The sequence below is a fragment of the Actinia tenebrosa genome, unplaced genomic scaffold, assembly GCF_029948245.1.
Source record: "Actinia tenebrosa isolate PJP-AT-01 unplaced genomic scaffold, QUT_ActTen_1.0 PGA_scaffold1__47_contigs__length_23844297, whole genome shotgun sequence".
NCBI classification, from domain to species: Eukaryota; Metazoa; Cnidaria; class Anthozoa; order Actiniaria; family Actiniidae; genus Actinia; species Actinia tenebrosa.
In genome coordinates this window covers 735,001-754,049 of record NW_028292578.1, presented here as the reverse complement: position 1 = coordinate 754,049, position 19,049 = coordinate 735,001, and the positions used below count along the sequence as shown (strand labels likewise).

The 19,049-nt window shown below is 38.7% G+C and overlaps 2 protein-coding genes across 2 annotated transcripts in view; one reads left to right on the top strand and one right to left on the bottom strand.

The window, feature by feature from the left end:
* Nucleotides 1–710: 710 nt before the first annotated feature.
* LOC116303884 (uncharacterized) lies at nucleotides 711–8,231 on the top strand (the record flags this gene model as incomplete). The annotated part of the gene is given in 14 exon segments (XM_089033407.1): nucleotides 711–1,064; nucleotides 1,315–1,440; nucleotides 2,052–2,148; nucleotides 2,666–2,884; nucleotides 3,040–3,419; nucleotides 3,699–3,866; nucleotides 3,999–4,109; nucleotides 4,182–4,298; nucleotides 4,527–4,617; nucleotides 5,182–5,538; nucleotides 5,541–5,558; nucleotides 5,938–6,063; nucleotides 7,013–7,135; nucleotides 7,734–8,231. Coding segments are annotated over 14 exon segments (2,604 nt in total), but the record flags the coding sequence as incomplete, so codon positions are not given.
* Nucleotides 8,232–8,855: 624 nt separating this feature from the next.
* The window catches only part of LOC116303881 (regulator of MON1-CCZ1 complex), a 15,600-nt gene continuing 5,406 nt past the window's right edge, over nucleotides 8,856–19,049 (bottom strand). Inside the window, exons 11-27 of the mRNA XM_089033242.1 lie at nucleotides 18,585–18,620; nucleotides 17,582–17,690; nucleotides 17,114–17,173; nucleotides 16,767–16,820; nucleotides 16,109–16,167; nucleotides 15,206–15,275; nucleotides 14,413–14,519; nucleotides 13,877–13,923; nucleotides 13,446–13,512; nucleotides 13,037–13,114; nucleotides 12,550–12,615; nucleotides 12,029–12,067; nucleotides 11,524–11,592; nucleotides 11,032–11,085; nucleotides 10,848–10,959; nucleotides 10,061–10,120; nucleotides 8,856–9,299 (exon numbers count right to left, since the gene is read on the bottom strand). Coding sequence (XP_088889368.1) covers nucleotides 9,241–9,299; nucleotides 10,061–10,120; nucleotides 10,848–10,959; nucleotides 11,032–11,085; nucleotides 11,524–11,592; nucleotides 12,029–12,067; nucleotides 12,550–12,615; nucleotides 13,037–13,114; nucleotides 13,446–13,512; nucleotides 13,877–13,923; nucleotides 14,413–14,519; nucleotides 15,206–15,275; nucleotides 16,109–16,167; nucleotides 16,767–16,820; nucleotides 17,114–17,173; nucleotides 17,582–17,690; nucleotides 18,585–18,620 — 1,146 coding nt within the window. The 3' untranslated portion in view covers nucleotides 8,856–9,240. The remainder of the gene's footprint in view (nucleotides 9,300–10,060; nucleotides 10,121–10,847; nucleotides 10,960–11,031; nucleotides 11,086–11,523; nucleotides 11,593–12,028; nucleotides 12,068–12,549; nucleotides 12,616–13,036; nucleotides 13,115–13,445; nucleotides 13,513–13,876; nucleotides 13,924–14,412; nucleotides 14,520–15,205; nucleotides 15,276–16,108; nucleotides 16,168–16,766; nucleotides 16,821–17,113; nucleotides 17,174–17,581; nucleotides 17,691–18,584; nucleotides 18,621–19,049) is intronic.

Sequence of the window (19,049 nt, the reverse complement as noted above, 5' to 3'; positions counted from 1 at the left end):
AAAACTTAAAAAGGATGCTGAGTGATGCCTTTCCAGGTAACAGTCACCCCCATGAAATCGTTCTGGATTCGCTCGGCACTGATTTGTGATAGTTAATCGGTACGATAAAGTAATGAGAATAACATATTTGATCAATAGTACGCACCTGCAGATATGCCAGTACAATAACAATTGAGATATATATATAAGGGGTCATTTACTCATTGCTTGTCGAGTTGCACATCGAGTGTGGACTGACATAGTATTATTATGTTGAAGTTCCTTGTCTTATGTTTGCTGCTGCTAGCGGCTATTGCTGTTAAAGGTAAGAATTCACCTTCGATATTCATGCAGGTTGTGCTTCGTCTGCAGGAGAACTTTTCCACTCTAACACGAAACAAATTGTACTGACAAATTAGCAGAGAAACTTAATGTCACACCCTAATGAATCATTTGTGTCTGAAAAAATATCCACAGTACCCAACTATATTTACAAAGACGACGGAACCCGAGGGACCAGTTTGCCTTAAAAGTCGTAAGACATAAAATCGTACGTTTTGGTGTTAATTTTATGTTAAAAGACAGTTTATTCGTTAATTATGGATAGGACTTACAGAACGTAAAGATCCCTTCTCCAAAAATAGCTGTTTACACTTAAAGAAGCTTTGCTAAAAGTTTTGGCGGAAATTGTTTTCTTTTCAAGAGAAAGTAAAAAAAACTACTTTTACCTTATAGGGATACAACATGGAAAGATTCAAATAGCGCAGTCAAGCATCGATGGCTTTTACTGCGAGATTGTAACGTTCCCATCAGCCTTCACGGGAAGTGACTCTGTGAAAGTGTTCACGTCATTAAGCCTGGGTTCCAACTCATCACGTGTACACGATGCAGGATTCACGTGGACCGAGTCCTTGTCAAGAAGTAGTTTCAAAGTGTGTATAGTTGAGAGTGGCTCTGGTTTCGATGGAAGAGTGAGAGTCAACTGGCTTGCGTATCAAGGAACTGAACCGGGAATAGCTGAGGGGAGTGCGAGGTTTAATGACTGGACGACTGGTACACAGTGCGACCGTGTTCGTCTATCACAGGTTAGTCAAAAATAGCCATAAACAATAATGATTATAAGGAATATCTAGTGTTAGAACTAACTCAGATATAATGATTAAACTTGAGTTAAAGGCTATTTCGATTTAAGGCAATTCATAATGAGGTAAAATTTTCAGCTTGCGCGCGCCAAGTAGCTAGCTGTGTTCTTGATCTGGATTCGTGCCTTCTCTACAATACATTAACAACTGCATGGTTTCTTGATATGATACGGGTTACTCTCTCTTGTTTCAGATTGTCAACTTCAGCAATCCCTACTTTTCTCCCCCTTCTATTGTGCTTGCTCCAAGTCACGTGTATGATAGCAGCAAGGTAAACGCCGTGCCTCCAGAACACAACTCTATCGTGGTGTGGAACGAGGTAAGAAGCAGCATGTGGAATGACAACAGCACTTGGAAAATTCATCCGTTTCTTTTGAATGTATTTCTTTACGTTAAACATAATCAATAGGCCTTCCCAGTATACACTTGAGTGAACAATGGTTTCAAGTTGAGGGTGAACTTCAGTGATAAAATACAGTAAATGTGTGAACACATCAAGTCTATCCTCGACTTCAATTTGAAGTGATTGTTTCGTGGTCATTCAAGGGCATTCAGAAAAGGTGCATTACCTTTTCATTTTGGGCTACGAGCCATCTCCGTCGTGAGATTGTTCGTCAGATCCGCCATTAATTACATATAGTGGAGTTGCTTGTAATTGCTTTTCTCGTGTGCTTCAAGGAATTTTTCTCCGATTTTCCTCCAGTCCTCCGCAAAAATGCATTACTAAACTCCAATTCGATCCCCTAATGTCCGCGTCAAGGGCGTTAGTAATGGACCTCTGTCATAAGGGGAGACTGGGCAATCAATCCCTGCGGCATATCGGCTAAAATGAGTCAAAAACAATTACTGCATTGCATTGCGGTACATAAACTATCAATTCCAGTAGATAGGCAGTTTTGGTTTTAGAATCCATTCTCGTTTTCTTTATAGGAAATTACAACAACTTATTTCAAGACATGTGTGAAAGATCTGGTTGGACTGAACGTCAAACACCACCCAGTCAGTGTTGACTATCTTATTCTTGGAGGTAAAGATTACTAAATACTTATCCATAGATTCATCACACATCTTCAATGGAAATCAGCTTCAGCTGAGTGCTTTACAAAGTTATTCATTCATTCAGATGGTGATGATGGTGGTGGTGGTGGTGATGATGACGGTGATGATGATGATAATGATGATGACAATGGTGATGATGTCACTAAGACGGTGATGATGACGGTGATGATGATGTCACTAAGACGGTGATGATGATGATAATGATGATGACAATGGTGATGATGTCACTAAGACGGTGATGGTGACGGTGATGAGGATGTCACTAAGACGGTGAAGATGATGATAATGATGATGACAATGGTGATGATGTCACTAAGACGGTGAAGATGATGATAATGATGATGACAATGGTAATGATGTCACTAAGAAGGTGATGGTGACGGTTATAATGATGTCACTTAGATGATAATGATGATGACTATAGATGCTGATAAACATGTGCTCCTCTAGAATATACTATAAGACCTATCTATTTTTCCCTGCAGATCTTGATCCTTGTATCAACAAGACATGTGACTATTTTGCCAACTGTGAAGCAGTGTTGCCAGAAGTTGCTCGGTGTGTATGCATTTCCGAGTGCCCGACGTATGAAGACCTTGTTTGTGCAACCAACGGCCAATCATTTGATAACATGTGCATCATGAAGAGAGAAATCTGTAGAATAAGGGGAAACTTTACTTATTACCATCCTGGGGGTTGCCAAGGTAACAACATTTACGTCATACCTTACCCTCCTTTCTTACTTCGCGAATACCACATTTAGCACAGGTTCTGAGAGTGCCGCTAAATTCCATGACCAAAAGATAAATTTCCAAATTATTTCTCAACGAAACCTAAACAAATCTTTTCTCTCTTCAAGGTTTTCCGATCGACAAAGGCAGACAATATCTTGGCCCTCAAAACTTACCATGGTCAGATTCTCAATGCGAGACTGTCTCCCTCAAACCCTACATTTTTTATCCTAACAAACCTTTACACGTGTAGCTGACTGTGAATTATGTAAACTCCTCGCAGTCATCCAAGGTACACGAAGCAACAGTCACGTGGACAGAGAACGTGAACACGAATAACTTCACGATGTGCGTGATGCGGACCGGTAGGGATGATAATCCATCGAATGACATTGCATCGGTTGACTGGATAGGATATCAAGGAGCGCCGAACGGTGGTGTTACCGGAAGAAAACGCTTTACAAAATGGTGGACTGGTACAACCTGTAGAACTATTTCTTTGCCAAGTGTAAGTATTACTTGACAGTAATCCTCTTACTGGACCATGTAGTTATCTCACCGACTCTTGTAGATTCTACTTGGTGTTTGCATATGAAGCTTTTTGACCCTGACATCTTTCACAGGGCATGCGCTTCTCTCATTGATTACTGACCAGGTAGACCAAAAGCTCCTGGTAACGCGATGCATTCAGACCTACCAATAGTTGTATTTTCATTCGGACCATAGAAAACCCACTGTAACATTCCTCTGGTTTATGACATAAACTGATTTCCAAATGACTTTACAGGGTAAGTTTACTGGTGCTCCAACGGTCCTGGCTACTCTTCAGCATCAAAGAAGTGGTTTAAAACACGATGCTGCCAGTGTTTGGGTGGAAGATATCAGTGCTTCTTCTTTTCAAGTTTGTCTGAGAGAACTGCAAAACTTTGATGGCGTCCATGAAGAAATAGCTGTGGTAGGTACCTTGCAATAGTCATACGGTTAACCAGACCTCAATCTTGGCCAAAGCGGTTCACGATTTAGAGAGGATCTGGGGAAATTTTTTGTCATGACTAATTGGTTTTAATGCAGTTGTTTTTGTGTGCAGGACTGAATGGCATTCGAGACTTTGCATCGCCCATTGTTCTCTGCTCACGGTAGTGTTAACTTTGCAAATGATTACACTCCATTGGAATCGGATAACTTCGCCTTCTGCAAGGTATATAAACAATTATTAATGTCTAACACTAGTTTCCTATTGTTTGTTTTTATTGATAATGTTTTTCCTTAGAGTGTTCAGTTGACCAGGAATTACACCAGGAATCCACTGGTCATGGTCACCGCAACTCACCGCACAGGTTCTGGACGTAAAAACCCACAATGCAATGGGATCTCCTCCTGGATTGAGGTAAACTACCTTGGATTATATAAATATAAAATTAAGAAGATGTACAGGAATGAACAAGGCGAAGAAAAAAAAGGGGCGAAAGCAAAAAAAAAAAAAAAAAAAAAAAAAAAACGGATGAAAGAATGAACGAAAAGAAGGAGAGTGAAGAAACACGAGAATAAACAAGAATGAAATGATAGCGTAAAATGTGCGATAAAACATTAAAAAATAAGCGTAATTATTTTTTAGGAAATCACATCTGATAGCTTTAGAGTCTGCATCAAGGAGCTGCATGTTGATCAGTTCGATCCAGTGACTGTCCAGTATGTCGTGCTATCAGGTATTCTTACCAAAAACTCCTTGCTATAGAGCGTTTTCACGTGACTTCATAGCGGCCATCTTGGTGTACCAAAACCATACATTTTCTATCTGTATCTGCAGAAAATTTCTATTGTTTGGTACACCAATATGGCTGCCCTGTCACGTGAGTGAAAACGCTTTTCGATCAAAGTAGCGTTAGTTTGTTCTTATGCTAAAAGGGACCACATAAATACTATACCAAATAACATACATTCTTAGCAAAGAGACGTTATTTCCATCTTTTTTAACACATTGAATTAACAAGATCAGTGTTCATTTCGACAGCAAACATTCCTAAGAGGGGAGGGGATAACTAGAGTTTCAATGAGGAATCCCGTTGAACATTCCTAGCTACACTTGTGTGCAACACCTTTGAAATATTTGTGGATGTTTCCAGCCATGTTTGACAGACTTCTTTAAAAAAGAAGTGAAGGATAACGCAAAGATTTTAAGTTCCATAATTTAACTATTTTTGAAAAAGACAGGTTGGTCTACCCTACAATCAAAGTTAGTATTTCATACCTTTATTATTAATTATGAATAGATGTGTGCGGAGAAGGCTGGACCTACTTCAATGGTTTCTGCTACATGACGAGCTCGTCTTGTGAGTCATGGCAGGCAGCACGATCAAGCTGTCTAGATGTGAAAGCTAACCTCACCAGCATCATGAACAAAGAAGAGAATATCTATGTTCAACATCGACACGGCGGCGACACTGGATGGATTGGACTGCAGGATATTTGGAGCGAAGGAAACTTTTCCTGGATTGACGGGGCTCGAGTGAACTTCACTTACTGGGCGCCAAACCAGCCAAATGGTTACCAGAGCGACCAGGATTGTGTTCATACTCTAGGGCTGGGGCATGGGTATCAGTGGAATGACGTCACTTGCGCGGCCTGTCACATTATACCTGCAAAAAAGGTAACTGGACATAGCAATTACTTGGTTTCGTTTGACGTCATTTTTTTTGTCTCGCGCGGAATGTTCGGGAGCGTATACTGGGTTGCCTGGATCGATCAAAATACTCGTCCACAGTCTCTCTTGTTTCAATATTTCCAAGATGGCAGCAAAAACGAGAGAGACTGTAGAGAGTATTTTGGTTCCCAAAGCACGCCGGGTCCAAGTTTTCGGGACCCATAAGTCCTTTCGGTCATTGTACCGTTACAGTCTCTAAGCGTGGAGACGGAACGGACGAGCGAGAGACTGCGGAAGAGTCTAAACTAGCTTGTAAATGAAAAAGTATATAATTAAATAATAGTTAAATCTGAACCATGTTTATTATACATTTCTCGTGATAAAGATTACAACGAGTGCGAAGAGATGACAAATGAATGTCAGCCTGGTCTTGGAATGTGCAGCAACAACCCAGGATCATATACCTGCGTGTGTCCAGTAGGCTACGTCGTTAATGGATACAACTGCGATGGTAATTGTCATGCAAATACTGTATAGTTTTACCCATGCACCATTTGAAAGTTATTAATTATAATCATCAAAATATCAAAATATCTGCTCCTAGTCAGGTAACTTCGATCCAAGATTTTTTGAAAATTGAACATAATCGCAGTGTTTGTTTCTCAAAGTCCGTCTAAACAATATTTCGAAATCTGTCAACTGATACAGCTATTTCGAAAAAGTGGGGGTTGTGTATTGATGGTTTTCAACCATTCCCAAGAGAATTAAATAACAAAAGACACGGCGGCCATGTTGGAGGATATAACAGAAGAATTCATTGACAATCTTTTGTTAAATTCCTCCAACATGACCGCCGTGAAAACCATCAATAGGTACATGCATATGAATGGGCGCAGTGAATACAATCAGCCAAAGGTCCGCACAACGATATGAAAATTTCCTTTACTTAGATGTACGACTTTTTGACCAGTTAGAGATTCGTCAGATACCATATCAGGCCCGTAGCTAGGGGGGGGGGGGGGGGGGGGGGGGGGGGGGCAGGGGGTGCACGCAAGCTAAAGGTCCGCTTTTTAAGCAAGTGAGATTTTGGCTGGTATGATATTTTCACGTAAAACTAAGTACAAAAAATCAATTTTACTTTAATAATTTATCTATACCTATGCGTCCTATGGGACTTTTAAAAAATAAAGTATATGGTTGGTCCACTTTTTGTAAATTAGCACCCCCCCAACAAAAATCCTAGCTACGGGCCTGCATATAAACGCATGCAGCCTATGCCTGCACGTTTTTCATACTAATATAATACATTTCAAGCTTGGCAAACAACATGCAACATGCAACAAATTCTTCAGTGGTCTGTTGTGGGTCAATCGACTCTCTTTTATACATGTATTCTGTATACACTGGTGAATGAAGAGGCATACAAACGCTCCATACTAATTTAAATATCATGTTTGTAGATGTGGACGAGTGTTCTACTGGTACTCATACTTGCCATGCAAATGCTCACTGTACTAACAACGTGGGATCGTTTACTTGTCAGTGTAATTCTGGTTACAATGGAAATGGACACGTTTGCTCAGGTAATAAGTTAAAAGAAAAAGATCGAAGCTACATAAATAATAATTTGATTCTAGATTTAAGTTTTTCAGTAAAAAATCGTCATTTTTTGCATGCCAATTAAAAACATTTAAATGAGAGTTTTAGATTGACTTTTTTTTCTCCCCGCAAACGGCAAACGTGACCACGTTTTCATAGTTTTCCTGTATTTTACTTTACTATTTACAAACCTTCTCACCAAGCGCAAATACTCTTTTGTTTTTCTACTGCTTGGACTTTTTTGCGATTCTTTTTCAGTCATTGAAAAGAATTTTTTACTGGTCAACTGACGTTTCACGTTTGCCGTGAACGTAAATCTAAAACTCTCTATTGATAGTGCTGTAGACGTAAGCTTTAATAGCTGGTTTTGGCATTCCTAAGAAAATTTGAACATTTCATCGAAATATCGTTTTCATTTCATTTTAAAATGCCTTTTGTTGTTGCTTTTTGTTTTGCTTTATTTTGTATTGTTTTGTTTTGTTTGTTTTGCTGTATTTGATGCCGGCTATTTGGGCCAGGTTATGTATGCTACGCGGTAAAACGATTTCATATTTTTGTGCTTAATTGTTTTACCTATCATAGCCACAGACATACGGCTTGCTGGAAGTAGCAGCCCTTATGCAGGACGTGTTGAGGTTTTTTACAGTGGATCATGGGGTACTGTCTGTGACGATAGTTGGGGCATGAGCGATGCCCTTGTAGTATGTAGGCAACTTGGATTCAGTATTGCAAGCAGTGCTCCACATAGTGCTGCCTATGGACAAGGATCTGGAACAATATGGATGGACGATGTAAGTTGTAGTGGATCCGAAAGCAAACTCCAATACTGCTCTCAACGAGGATGGGGATCTCACGACTGTTCCCACAGTGAAGACGCAAGCGTATCGTGCAATCCATGAACTGAAAAAACGGACCATACAACGGTCTGCATGGATTTGTTGTAAGGAATTTGATAGCTGGAATTGGCTAGGATAAGACGTCTAAAGAGTCCATACTAGTTCTAAAAACCTAAATACTTGAAATTGTTATAAGAGTAGCTCTTATTGCGAGTAAGTCAATTAAAGGTCTGATAATATCTAAGCTATGCAACAAGAAGAATTCAGTTTCCCAGGGGAAAAAGACTATTGTTGTGCCTCCTGTCTTGGTAGCCATCACGTGATGGTGCAAAGCCTCTACAGTCCCCAGTATGAGAAAGACTTGCAGACATTCAGCACTAACCAACTTTTAGAGTGTCTATTTTGTTATCTTGTTATACGTGGATTCCTGCACATACACACACAAAAAATAAAGCAAAAGAAGAAGAACATGAACATGAAAACTAAAAAACGCAAAAATGTAGAGGTTGATTTAATGTTTAGGTCACCCATCCATGTACTAACCCTGCCAACCGGGCTTGACTTGTCAGTGTCTGGGAAGTCCAAGTTCTTTTCCACTACGATCTATCAAATTAGCACAACAATAGCAAAGACTGAAAGCAGTGCACATAGACTAGATTATTTTCCACTTCAAATCGACGTGCTGTGTAGGTACTGTCTGAGGGGGTACGTTACTCGTATTTTTCCTCGTCCCTACGGAACTCGGAAAAATACATTCGCAACTCGTAAAATATCAGCCCGTATTACGGGAAAAAACCCAAATAAGATATAAAAATCTCTCGTGTAGACACAAATTGTTTTTCAAAGGTTTAAACGATTCGAATCCTCATTGGAGATTCAAACAGTTTATTAGTGCATTAATTCAAAGTTATAATAATGATATTTTTTTCTGCAGTGCTATACAGTTCACTCAATTTTAATATCAATTTGGTTTTAAGTCATTTTTCAAAAGACCATTTACTCAGGGCTAGCCTCATTTCAGTGTAACACTGAAACTCAAGGATTTTCACTGGAACACATGAATATTCGATACACAAATCGAGTCTAAACCTGCACACAGATAATTTTAAAATGGAGTATTGGATGGATTTGAGCGGTTTCTGTGTGAGCTAGATAGATCACATGACTATAATACGGATTTCAAGGCATCAATGATCTGAAGTGTTTCATCAATATGACATATCTGATGCAGGAATAGCTTAGGAGCGCTACTCTTACGCTGTGCTACCAAACATTTCCTGGAATTTCTTCACATACATCTCGCACTTTTCGCCTGTGAAGTTAAACATGAAAAAAATACGTCACAATGCAGCACGTCGAAATGAAGCTCATTTTGGAGGACACAACAATAGGTTTCCAAATTCTCATTTTGTTTTGTCCTCCAAATTGAGCTGCTTTGACGTCACATGGAAGGCGATTATTCTTCGTTTTCACATGACGTCATAGCCGCCATCTTGATTGAATTTTAAGACATGATTTTCGACGAGTTCTTTTGTTTTATCAACAAGAGAATATTAAGTATATCAACCAACATTGTGCCTTTTGTTATTTCACTGGCGAAGAATTAATGATGATGATAATGATTTATGAATTTATATAGCGCCCTTTCTATATGAATATAATCAAAGGCGCTTTACATTGAGTTGTGAATGACAGATTGTTTTTTGTGCAATTTACAAGCATGAGAGATGGTTAATATGAAGTGTAGGCACTGAGGGTGGTCACTGCCAGGGTTTCTTTACGTCCTCAGTGGTTCTTTTACGTCCCTCCTATGTTGGTTAGTGATGAGTGTGGAGAGACGGGACTGCCATTTAAAGTGGTCATCCGAGCCACTTGAAAGTCTAACCATTTGCAGATGTAATTACAAAGGCAGCACTTTCTCCTCAGTTATTTTAAGACCCTGAGTGTTGGTCCGGCCGGGACTCGAACCACGACCTCCCGCACGAAAGTCCGATGCTCAACCAACTGAGCCAACCGGTTGGCGGTTGCCACACGGTTATAAACCACACATTCGAAATAACGTACTCGTCTCACCTGGAGCAAACTCAGGGTTTCCACGTAAACGAATATTGCGTTGCTCGAAAAACTTGAACACTAGAAAAATAGAATAAGAATAGAGCCATAAGCTGAGGGGACGTTCAATCAATGAACCCTTATTAACCTGCATTTGTTTTACGTGGCCCCCTGTTCAAACTGGACATTTAAAAAAATAATTGTTCTTAGCTTAATTTTGCTAATTTTTTTGTGGTGGCCCTCGCTTCAATGCCATATCCTTTAAGACAAGTCAAGACGACGTATTTTATTGGCTCCGTATTAACATATTTACATTGGATTGCTGCCAATAAAAATATAGAATAATTCAAGAGACTAATATATATTGACTTCTTATTTATAATAGTATCAGCGATCGCCGCCCATCGATCTATATATATATGTCTTTTCCTTTATTCACCAAAATATTAACAAGTTAAATTATTTGTCAAATATCTTATTGCTTTAGATTATCCCTCTTTTTAAAACAGTCATGTATATATTTAGCAACTATTTTTTGGATTGGTTTGTTGGGGTTTATGATAACATTGAATTTCTCTTCTTCGCTTAACCATTCGAATTTAAAGTTTACTGCCTCCTTTATCTTATTCAGAAGATTTTTCACTTTCTACAATATAATTTGAACATGTTAGAAGGAAGTGTGCCTCATCTTCTACATATCCTTTAAGTGCCCTTCCCCCCCCCCCCCCCCCCCCCCCCCCCATTCCCGTAAAAAAGAACGGTGCCTGATTAGTGGATAATGAGTGTATAGTTCCAATAGGACGCGTACCTGTGTAGAAGAGCATGGATTCTTTAGAGGCTTCTGCGGCTTCAAGGAACTTACGAGGCGATACCGTATCCTCGGCTCCGATGGCTCTGATGTACCGTAGAGCAGGTAGTAACTACATGAGAGAGAAAAACACGTATTACCACAGGAAGACCAATTAGGATAAAAACCTGATGATAAATATTACCTGGTACTTTGAAAGAAGAACTTCAACAATTTCTTCACTCGCCGTACTCAGCCTCTGAAAAATAATTTGAGAAATTGAAAAAAAAAAAAAAAAAGGAATACGAAAAGAGGAATATCACAGGACGTATTACCCAGTTGCATCCCAGTATTACAAGGTGTGATTTAACCATTCCCAAGAGAATCTAATAACGAAAGACATAGCCGTGTTGGTTGATACTATACGGATTACAATTTTTTAAAAATTCTACCTATTCTTTGGGTGCATGTTACGTCATAGCCGCCATGTTGGTTGACTATACAAAGCATTCCTCATAAAGCTTCACTTGTTAGATTAACCAAGATGGCGGCTGTTTCATTGTTATATTTATCTCAAGAGATTTTTTGATCATGTGGTTGCACTCCAAGAATATGGCGGCTGTGAAGACCAGTAATTTGTATGGAATTGTTTTATTCAGGTTTAGTGTTTATGATGGTACAGTGAACCATTTAATACCTTGAGCATATCGAGTGCCAGCTGGTATGCTGGTGGGTAGGTACTCTCTAGTGACAACATCAAACATGCCTGGAATAATACCAAAAAATCACATTAAAAAAAGAATACTTCATGTTGTAACAATCAAGAATATGGTAATTTCCAAATACAGCTATTTCTAAAAAGGTTGGTGAAGGTTTTGTACGTTTATTGTACCAAGCCCGAAATGCACCATGGGTAATGTGAACACCAGCAGCGAATGGTCACAACGATATGAAATATTTTAAAACTTATGCTACACGTTTTCCCAGCATATTATCTTGTGCTGAAATTATTTACATATGGATATAATACATTTCAAGCTTAGAAAGAAACGAGCAACATGCAAGATACAACATGCAACAAAAACCTTCATCAACCGTGTTTAAAATAGCTGTATATATTGCTTTTGCTTTGTTCGATAAGCCAATCAACAAATTACGTAAAACAAATGGATAATACGTCACAGTACGTCAATATCACTTACCAAGGGTTTGGAGTCACTGATCACGTGGTACTGTAGAAACTGCAGAGAAAAGAGAAGCCACAAAAAGTATGTTACTCATCATACGTAAGTTTAACTCGAAGGTATGGAATCATTTTCATTACTAAGTTGATATCGTATGACTGTGGCGCGTCAAGGCAAGATATACGGTAATCGGTAATGTCATGGTGCGCAATTGACGACAGCTATTGAACCAATCACAGTGCGCGAGATCACTGCTCAGCCAATAAGATTGCTCACACAAAGTATCATTATTCACAATAACAACTCCCGCCACACGTCTGGATATTTGGCTTCCGTACCAATCTATTCACTGGCCAGACCATCGAATACTTTATTTGCTCGTTGCGTAGCTCACATTAGCATGGAAATCAATAACGAATGAAGCACTTTTCATACTTGTTGGGTAGTGATTTTGCTAAAAACGTCTTTGGGATTTATTCGAGAAGGCAGCATTACTGAATCAACCGATTTAAAGTTAATGTCTTTTCATGTGTACTGACCTGATGGAGTTGATAGTAACACTTGTTTGCAACTAGTAGGTTGATGACTAGTTCATACAGATAATGCTGGAACAAACAAACGAACATCTCTGACGTTAATCTAGTTAAGATAACTTGGGTGTGTCGTAGCAGGCTAGGTCAAACTTCAAAAGATAAAACAGTTGAATAAACATTCGCCTCCCGCCCCGCCCCCCTCCCCCTCCCCCTCCCCCCTCCCTTACTCTTCATCTCATTGCCTCTTTAGAGAAAATAATTTTCACTGTTGTAAAACTGGAATTAATCATTTTTGGGCGTGGCGCTAGATCAAAAATTAATCAGCATCTGGTCTTCCATCTTTGTGCCGGATTCCATGGAACCATCTTAATTTGTATTAGCCAATCAGAAGACAGGGCAGTTGGATTCGTCAAAAGCCCCTCGCTCGCATCGTTGGCGGAGACCAAAACGATCGATACTGAACCAAACCTGAATGTTTAGAAGAAATACGTACCTCAGGGTGTATTTCAAACTGGTTGAGAGATCGTATGTACTCTACAAGAACAGCAACCATGAACTTGTACTTGATATCCTTAGAAAAAAAAACGCAAACGAATAAAAGGGGTTCAGGCTACTGGCTGACCTTTATATTTCATACCACACTAGAGTATTAGAAGGAGCGTACGCCTCCCACTCACTAGCCGTGCAGTGATCATAGTCTAAGAACTAGTAAGAGCATGAATAATTATCGACAAACATCGATAGCACATGGGTGTACATATCATGTTATCACGGCACGGCACGGTAGATATCATTCAATATCATTAGTTACCTTATTATCGACAAACATGGATAGCACATGAGTGTACATATCATGTTGTCACGGCACGGCACGGTACATATCATTCAATATCATTAGTTACCTTATTATCGACAAACATCGATAGCACATGGGTGTACATATCGTGTTGGTTAACGACTGTTTGGGTACTGGAAAACAACAAACAGTACAATTCATTATAATACCACAGACGAACAATGGAGCTGTTCTCGTTTGAACGAGAAACAGCACTAGAGCTTGGAAAAAAATTCGAAAAAACCGTAGCCGTATCCCATGTTACCATTCCCACGTGATGTAATCTATTCAAAGTGCACCAACGCTACACAATTGAGTAGACAGAGACTGTTATGGGGAAAGTACTGTCCGTTTATCTATAAGTCAAAGAAGTTACCTCCCTAATATAGTACACCTTATGCGACCGTTAGCTTCACCGATTACGCAACTGTGCATGTGTTCTGTCTATTTGATATCAATAGCAACTTATATGTTTTTTAACCTGTAACAGTATCGTACCTTGTAACCTGTGTTTTAGTAGGAGTCTGTCTGCCTCCTTCTGTTACCTAAAAACGAACGTTGCAAAGTACTTCATAAATATATGTATGACGAAAAGCAGGTTCGCATGGAATCATGGGGGTCGGGGTTTACTTTTACTGATGCATAATGTCTATATAATAAGAAGCTATATGATAGTAAAAAACCTGGCTTTTTAAACAAGCTTTTCTTAAATAATTAAAATCATATTATTTTAATAAAGTTGATATCAATTTATATCAGTTTATATTTGCAATTTGAATGATTATAATATGTTGTGAAATGTTTAATATCATCGTTGAGTATGTTTATATCAGTGTTTTAAACAAATAAATAAAATGTTTTTAATCATGTTTTTTCAGAATATTTCATGTATTTTTATATCTCATAACATTAGGATTAATGTTTGTAAAGCGCTGTTGAACTAAAGGAATTAGCGCTATATAAAATATAATTTATTATTATTATTATTATCTATTATTACTATACAATCACGTCTTGTAATAACTAATTATTACCTGGGAGGCGACATTTTCGTTGTCCAAGACAGCGCGGTAGACTTTGTTGACTTTATCAAACATACGAGCTATCACAGTTAGATTAGACTGTCGGCCAGGAATCAGGGCTAGGAATAAAACAGCACATGCTCAATTAAAATCACATGTATGTATGGATAAAGCAACCAGCTGATCTGAAATGGTGAGATAGAAATGACGTCACTGCAAAACTGTGGTGTCGTGAAACATGCAAAAATTGAGCTGCGAAAAGTATTGGAATAAAAATAGAAAACTCATGAATTATTGTAGGATCTTGTAGATAAATTGAATCACCGTAAAAAGCATTGTGAAACTAGACATTTCGGACGTTAGTCCTTCGTCGGAGTAAGTCATGAATTATTGTTTCACTGTTATCAAGAGCGGAAATATAGATAAGTTATAGTGCTTGGGAACGAGGTTATTCCGGGCGAAAGACCCTTGGAAATAAATTCGGAAAAATTAATTTCCGATCAAGAGCGTATTAGCAACGTTATTTTTTTCATTTGGCGGCCTGGAAATCCCTAATTTCAAGAGGAAAAGTGACACCTCAGTTTTGCAAATTTTCTCGATTCTGATTGGCTAACATTTTTTCACAGATCAGCTGGAAGACTTTTAAGATAGACGGAAGGACGGACAGACCAACAGACAGACTGACCGAATGAATTCATTGAGCATGAAATTTTGGGACTATGGATACGATAACCTTTGAGTACCAATTCCTCTAAGAGATGTTTTTTAAAAAATGTTTCATCTTTATCCATTCCCTATACTCTACCTTGTTTGAATACAGCTAAAATGACCATGTTACTGTCTCGTCTGAGAAGCAGAAAGTCAATCAACAACCCCTAAACAGAAATAATGATAAAGCTATTAATCTTGCGTGCCAGACTGCCTGGGTAAGCACTGTATATACAGTCAATTCAAAAAATGTTGTCGTCGACCGGCTCAAGCCTACGCGACTGGACCGAAAGGAACTCTGGGTAGCAATCATTGAAGCCGAGTTGACTGCATAATTTTATCTGACTAGTTATGCCTGGTTTACAGCACGAACCTTCGTAGGCGAGCGGGAAGTGTCGAAGGAGACGTTTTTTTAATGCCTTCATATTTTCGAAATTGTGAACTGAATCATAACTACTTTGTTTTTCTTTCCCTAAACCCAAAGACATGCATTTGATGGATTGTTTCTCGCCATTATTATCTTTATTCCTAGCGGGAACAATTAATTCAGAATGAATATTTAACCGCTTCAGTGATTTTTACCCATATTCCTTTCGGTCCAGTCGCGTAGGCTTGAGCCGGTCGACGACAACGTTTTTTGAATTGACTATATTCTTCGAGTCACTGTCGATGAGGAGGAGTCAAAGGAGAAGTAGTTCTACTCTAAGGATGATGACTACATTCACTGAAGGGCGTAGGCAGGGGGGAGCCAAGGGGCCAGAGCTCCCCCCTTTATGTCAACAAAATGGCGGCTCTTCTTTTTATTATCATTTCAAATTAAAACCTAAAATGAAATGCCGTTTTTTTAAATTTTTGTTAAGTTAGGCGTTTTTGGGGCTCTCACACAATATAGTGAATTTTTGATTATGCCCCCCCTCCCCCTTCAGAAATTCCTGGCTACAGCCCAGCACTGAAGGTGTGGTATGGTGACAAAAATGTATCTAAATAAATTGTTAGTTACCTTGTCTTGAATCATAGTAACCAGTGGTTCAAGTTTAAGCAAAACTTCCCATAAACAACCTAGTGTTTTAAAAGAATATAACTCAATACCAAAATCTAGTTTTCTTTAATGAAAAAAAACCCAACAATTTATGAGCATTAGTAGTGCAAAAGGAGATATAAGAGGTTAACCCTATTGAAAATAAGATCTCCTAAGATTGAATTGGAATTTAGAAGTTGTTTTTTTCAGAGGGAGGAAAACTGAAGAACAAGGAGAAAACCCCTCAAAGCACAAGAGAGAACCAACAGATAGCCTGCAGAGCAGGTGTTCTTGTGATGGGTTTGAGGAAGAATCGGGTTTTGGGGTTCCTGATTCAACTACGTGCCCACAAGAAAAATGGGACCTAGCAAAAAAGGGAACGTGGGGGGAGGAGGAAGTTTCAATTTTTGCTCATTCCAAATTTTCAAAGTTCCCCCAAAACCGCAGTTTCTCCCCAAACCCACAAGAACGCCTACTTTGCAGGGTAACCAACAGACAACTCTACTCACATACGACACCGTTCCCATTTTACCAAAGTATTAAAGTTAAAACTGTCTCTTCATTCAGGGAGGTTCTCTCACCTTCCTGGTTTATTGAATTATCTTTTTTCAAGCAAGGCTGTGTTGTAGAAACTACTTACCTAGTCGTGCATCTATTATTATGTTTGGCTGGAAAACTATCCAGTTTTGTGAATCTGAAAATTTGTTTTCAGTGAGTCAAGAAAATATACCATAGTGTTCTCAATAGATCTCTTTGGCTCAGACCACATGTCATTCCCTACAGTATCATTTCTTTTTTTAATGGTTGTGAGGACTAATGAATAGGGATAGGACTTGAAAAAAAATCTTATTCTCAAGAGAAAGACACATGGTCTGAAATGCGAAAACTTTACACCCAAGGTAAAGAGGGAGAGTTATACAATCTGTCTAAACAAACAGACAACACACCACTCAAGGATCACAGTTACTTGTAGGGAATAAAGGATACACATTTCACATAGTACATTGGCTATGGTAGAATCTTGCATTTGAACATTGTTTGAAGAAGCTGAAACAGAAGTAACATTGTTTGTCATAAAAACACCAGGTTAAAAGGAGTACTATTCGATAAAAACTTTGATATCAAGTGATCACAATGGTGTGGTTGCTGCTGCTGCTGTTGTTGTTGTTGCTGCTGTTGTTGTTGTTGGGTTGTGGTGATGGTTATGGTGAAGGTGTAGTATTGATGTTGTTCTTGTTGGTAAGGGTGATGATATTGTTGTTTGCAGTGATAGCGGTGGGTAACTGATCATTTTCCCGCTAATAGTTTTGCCCACAGTCGATTCATCTGCACCCAAAGTTGTAGCAATTTCGCCCACGGTATTCTATAATAAAATGCTTTCCACTACACCAGTTTTCTCAAATATTGATGATAATGACAACACTGATGATGATGATAAGAAACACTATGACTTACCGTTTCTAATGACAGCCTGTTCAATAGGAAGAGGTGCAAGAACAGGTTGGTAAAATGTAACTTGGCCGTTGAATTCACCACCAAGCTTGACGTCAAACAACATTGAGGTCTGGATATAATACATTTAAGAATCAATCACATAAAAAAATTTGTATCCAACATTCATTAATCAGCAGTCATCAGTTCATAATCTGTTTTTGTTTCTTTTTGTGTAATAATTGTTTGTCGCATTTGCTAGAGGATCCTGAAGGAGTCAAATGGAATCTGGCATTTGCCTATTTTGTCCTAGGAAAATAGGATTTAGGTCACTGGGAATGGGAAAAACTACAAAATAGGAATGTAAAAATTTTCTTAAGAAAAATATTTTGGATTTGGATGCTGGGATTTGGGATTTGTAAAAAAATGGGGGTGCATGGGCTTAGCACTGCCCCCCCCCCCCCCCCCCCCCCTCTTCAGGACTCTCTTGCTAAAGCATTTACTTTCTCTCTGCATGTCTCTATCTCTTTCTTTTTTATTCCTGTTGGTTTTCAATGTTGTTTTCTTTTGTCATTTCTTTTCTTCGTAAAGCAGGTAGAGTGCCCTATTTTACCACAATTGTAAATTTTCTCGCGCACTGATTGGTTAAAAAACGTTGTAAATAAGAGGCCATACCAACAAATGGCGTCATGCAAGATTTCGTGCAGTCTATTTCCTAGAGTTTTGTAGTAAAAAACAAATTTACGATGGTTGAGCGTGGTATGTCCTCTTATTTACCACGATATGACGCCAAACGTTGGTCAAAATTAGTTATGGACCCACTCGGCTTACGCCTCGTGAGTCCATAACATTTTGACCAACTTTTGACGTCATATCGTGGTAAATAAGAGGACATACCACGCTCAACCATCGTAAATTTGTTAAATGGCATCACTGCCATGGTTTAATCACTAATACAGCATAGCTTTTAACCAATAAGAGAGCACATGTAAGTGTGTATAACACTATCAAAGGATTATTCACTTACTTTTGACGCTTGATGATGAACAATAACGAGATTATCCTATCAAGAATAACATCCATTTAATATTATAGAAAATCAAAGCAAATCTATCCTGAACAAGGTAGGTCTACAGTATTCTTATAGATTACAGTAGGGTGCTGGTAGTTGTGGGTAGGTCAACAGTAGGTTGTTTATAGATTACATTAGGGTGTTGGTAAGTTGTCAGTAGAGTATTGAAAGGTTGTCAATTGGTCAACAGTAAGTTGTTTATGGATTACAGTAGGGTGTTTATAGATTGTCAGTTGGTCAACGACTGTAAGATGTTTGTAGAGTACAGTAGGGCATTATAGGTTGTCAGTAAAAAATGATGCTGGTTAGGCTCAGATTTCCAGCTGTCAGGGTTTTATGCACCAACATTGTAGTACAATAGTATTGTGGTTACAAGAAACCTTGTTGGCTAGAAATGTGAGCCTAAGTGTTGGTAGGTCA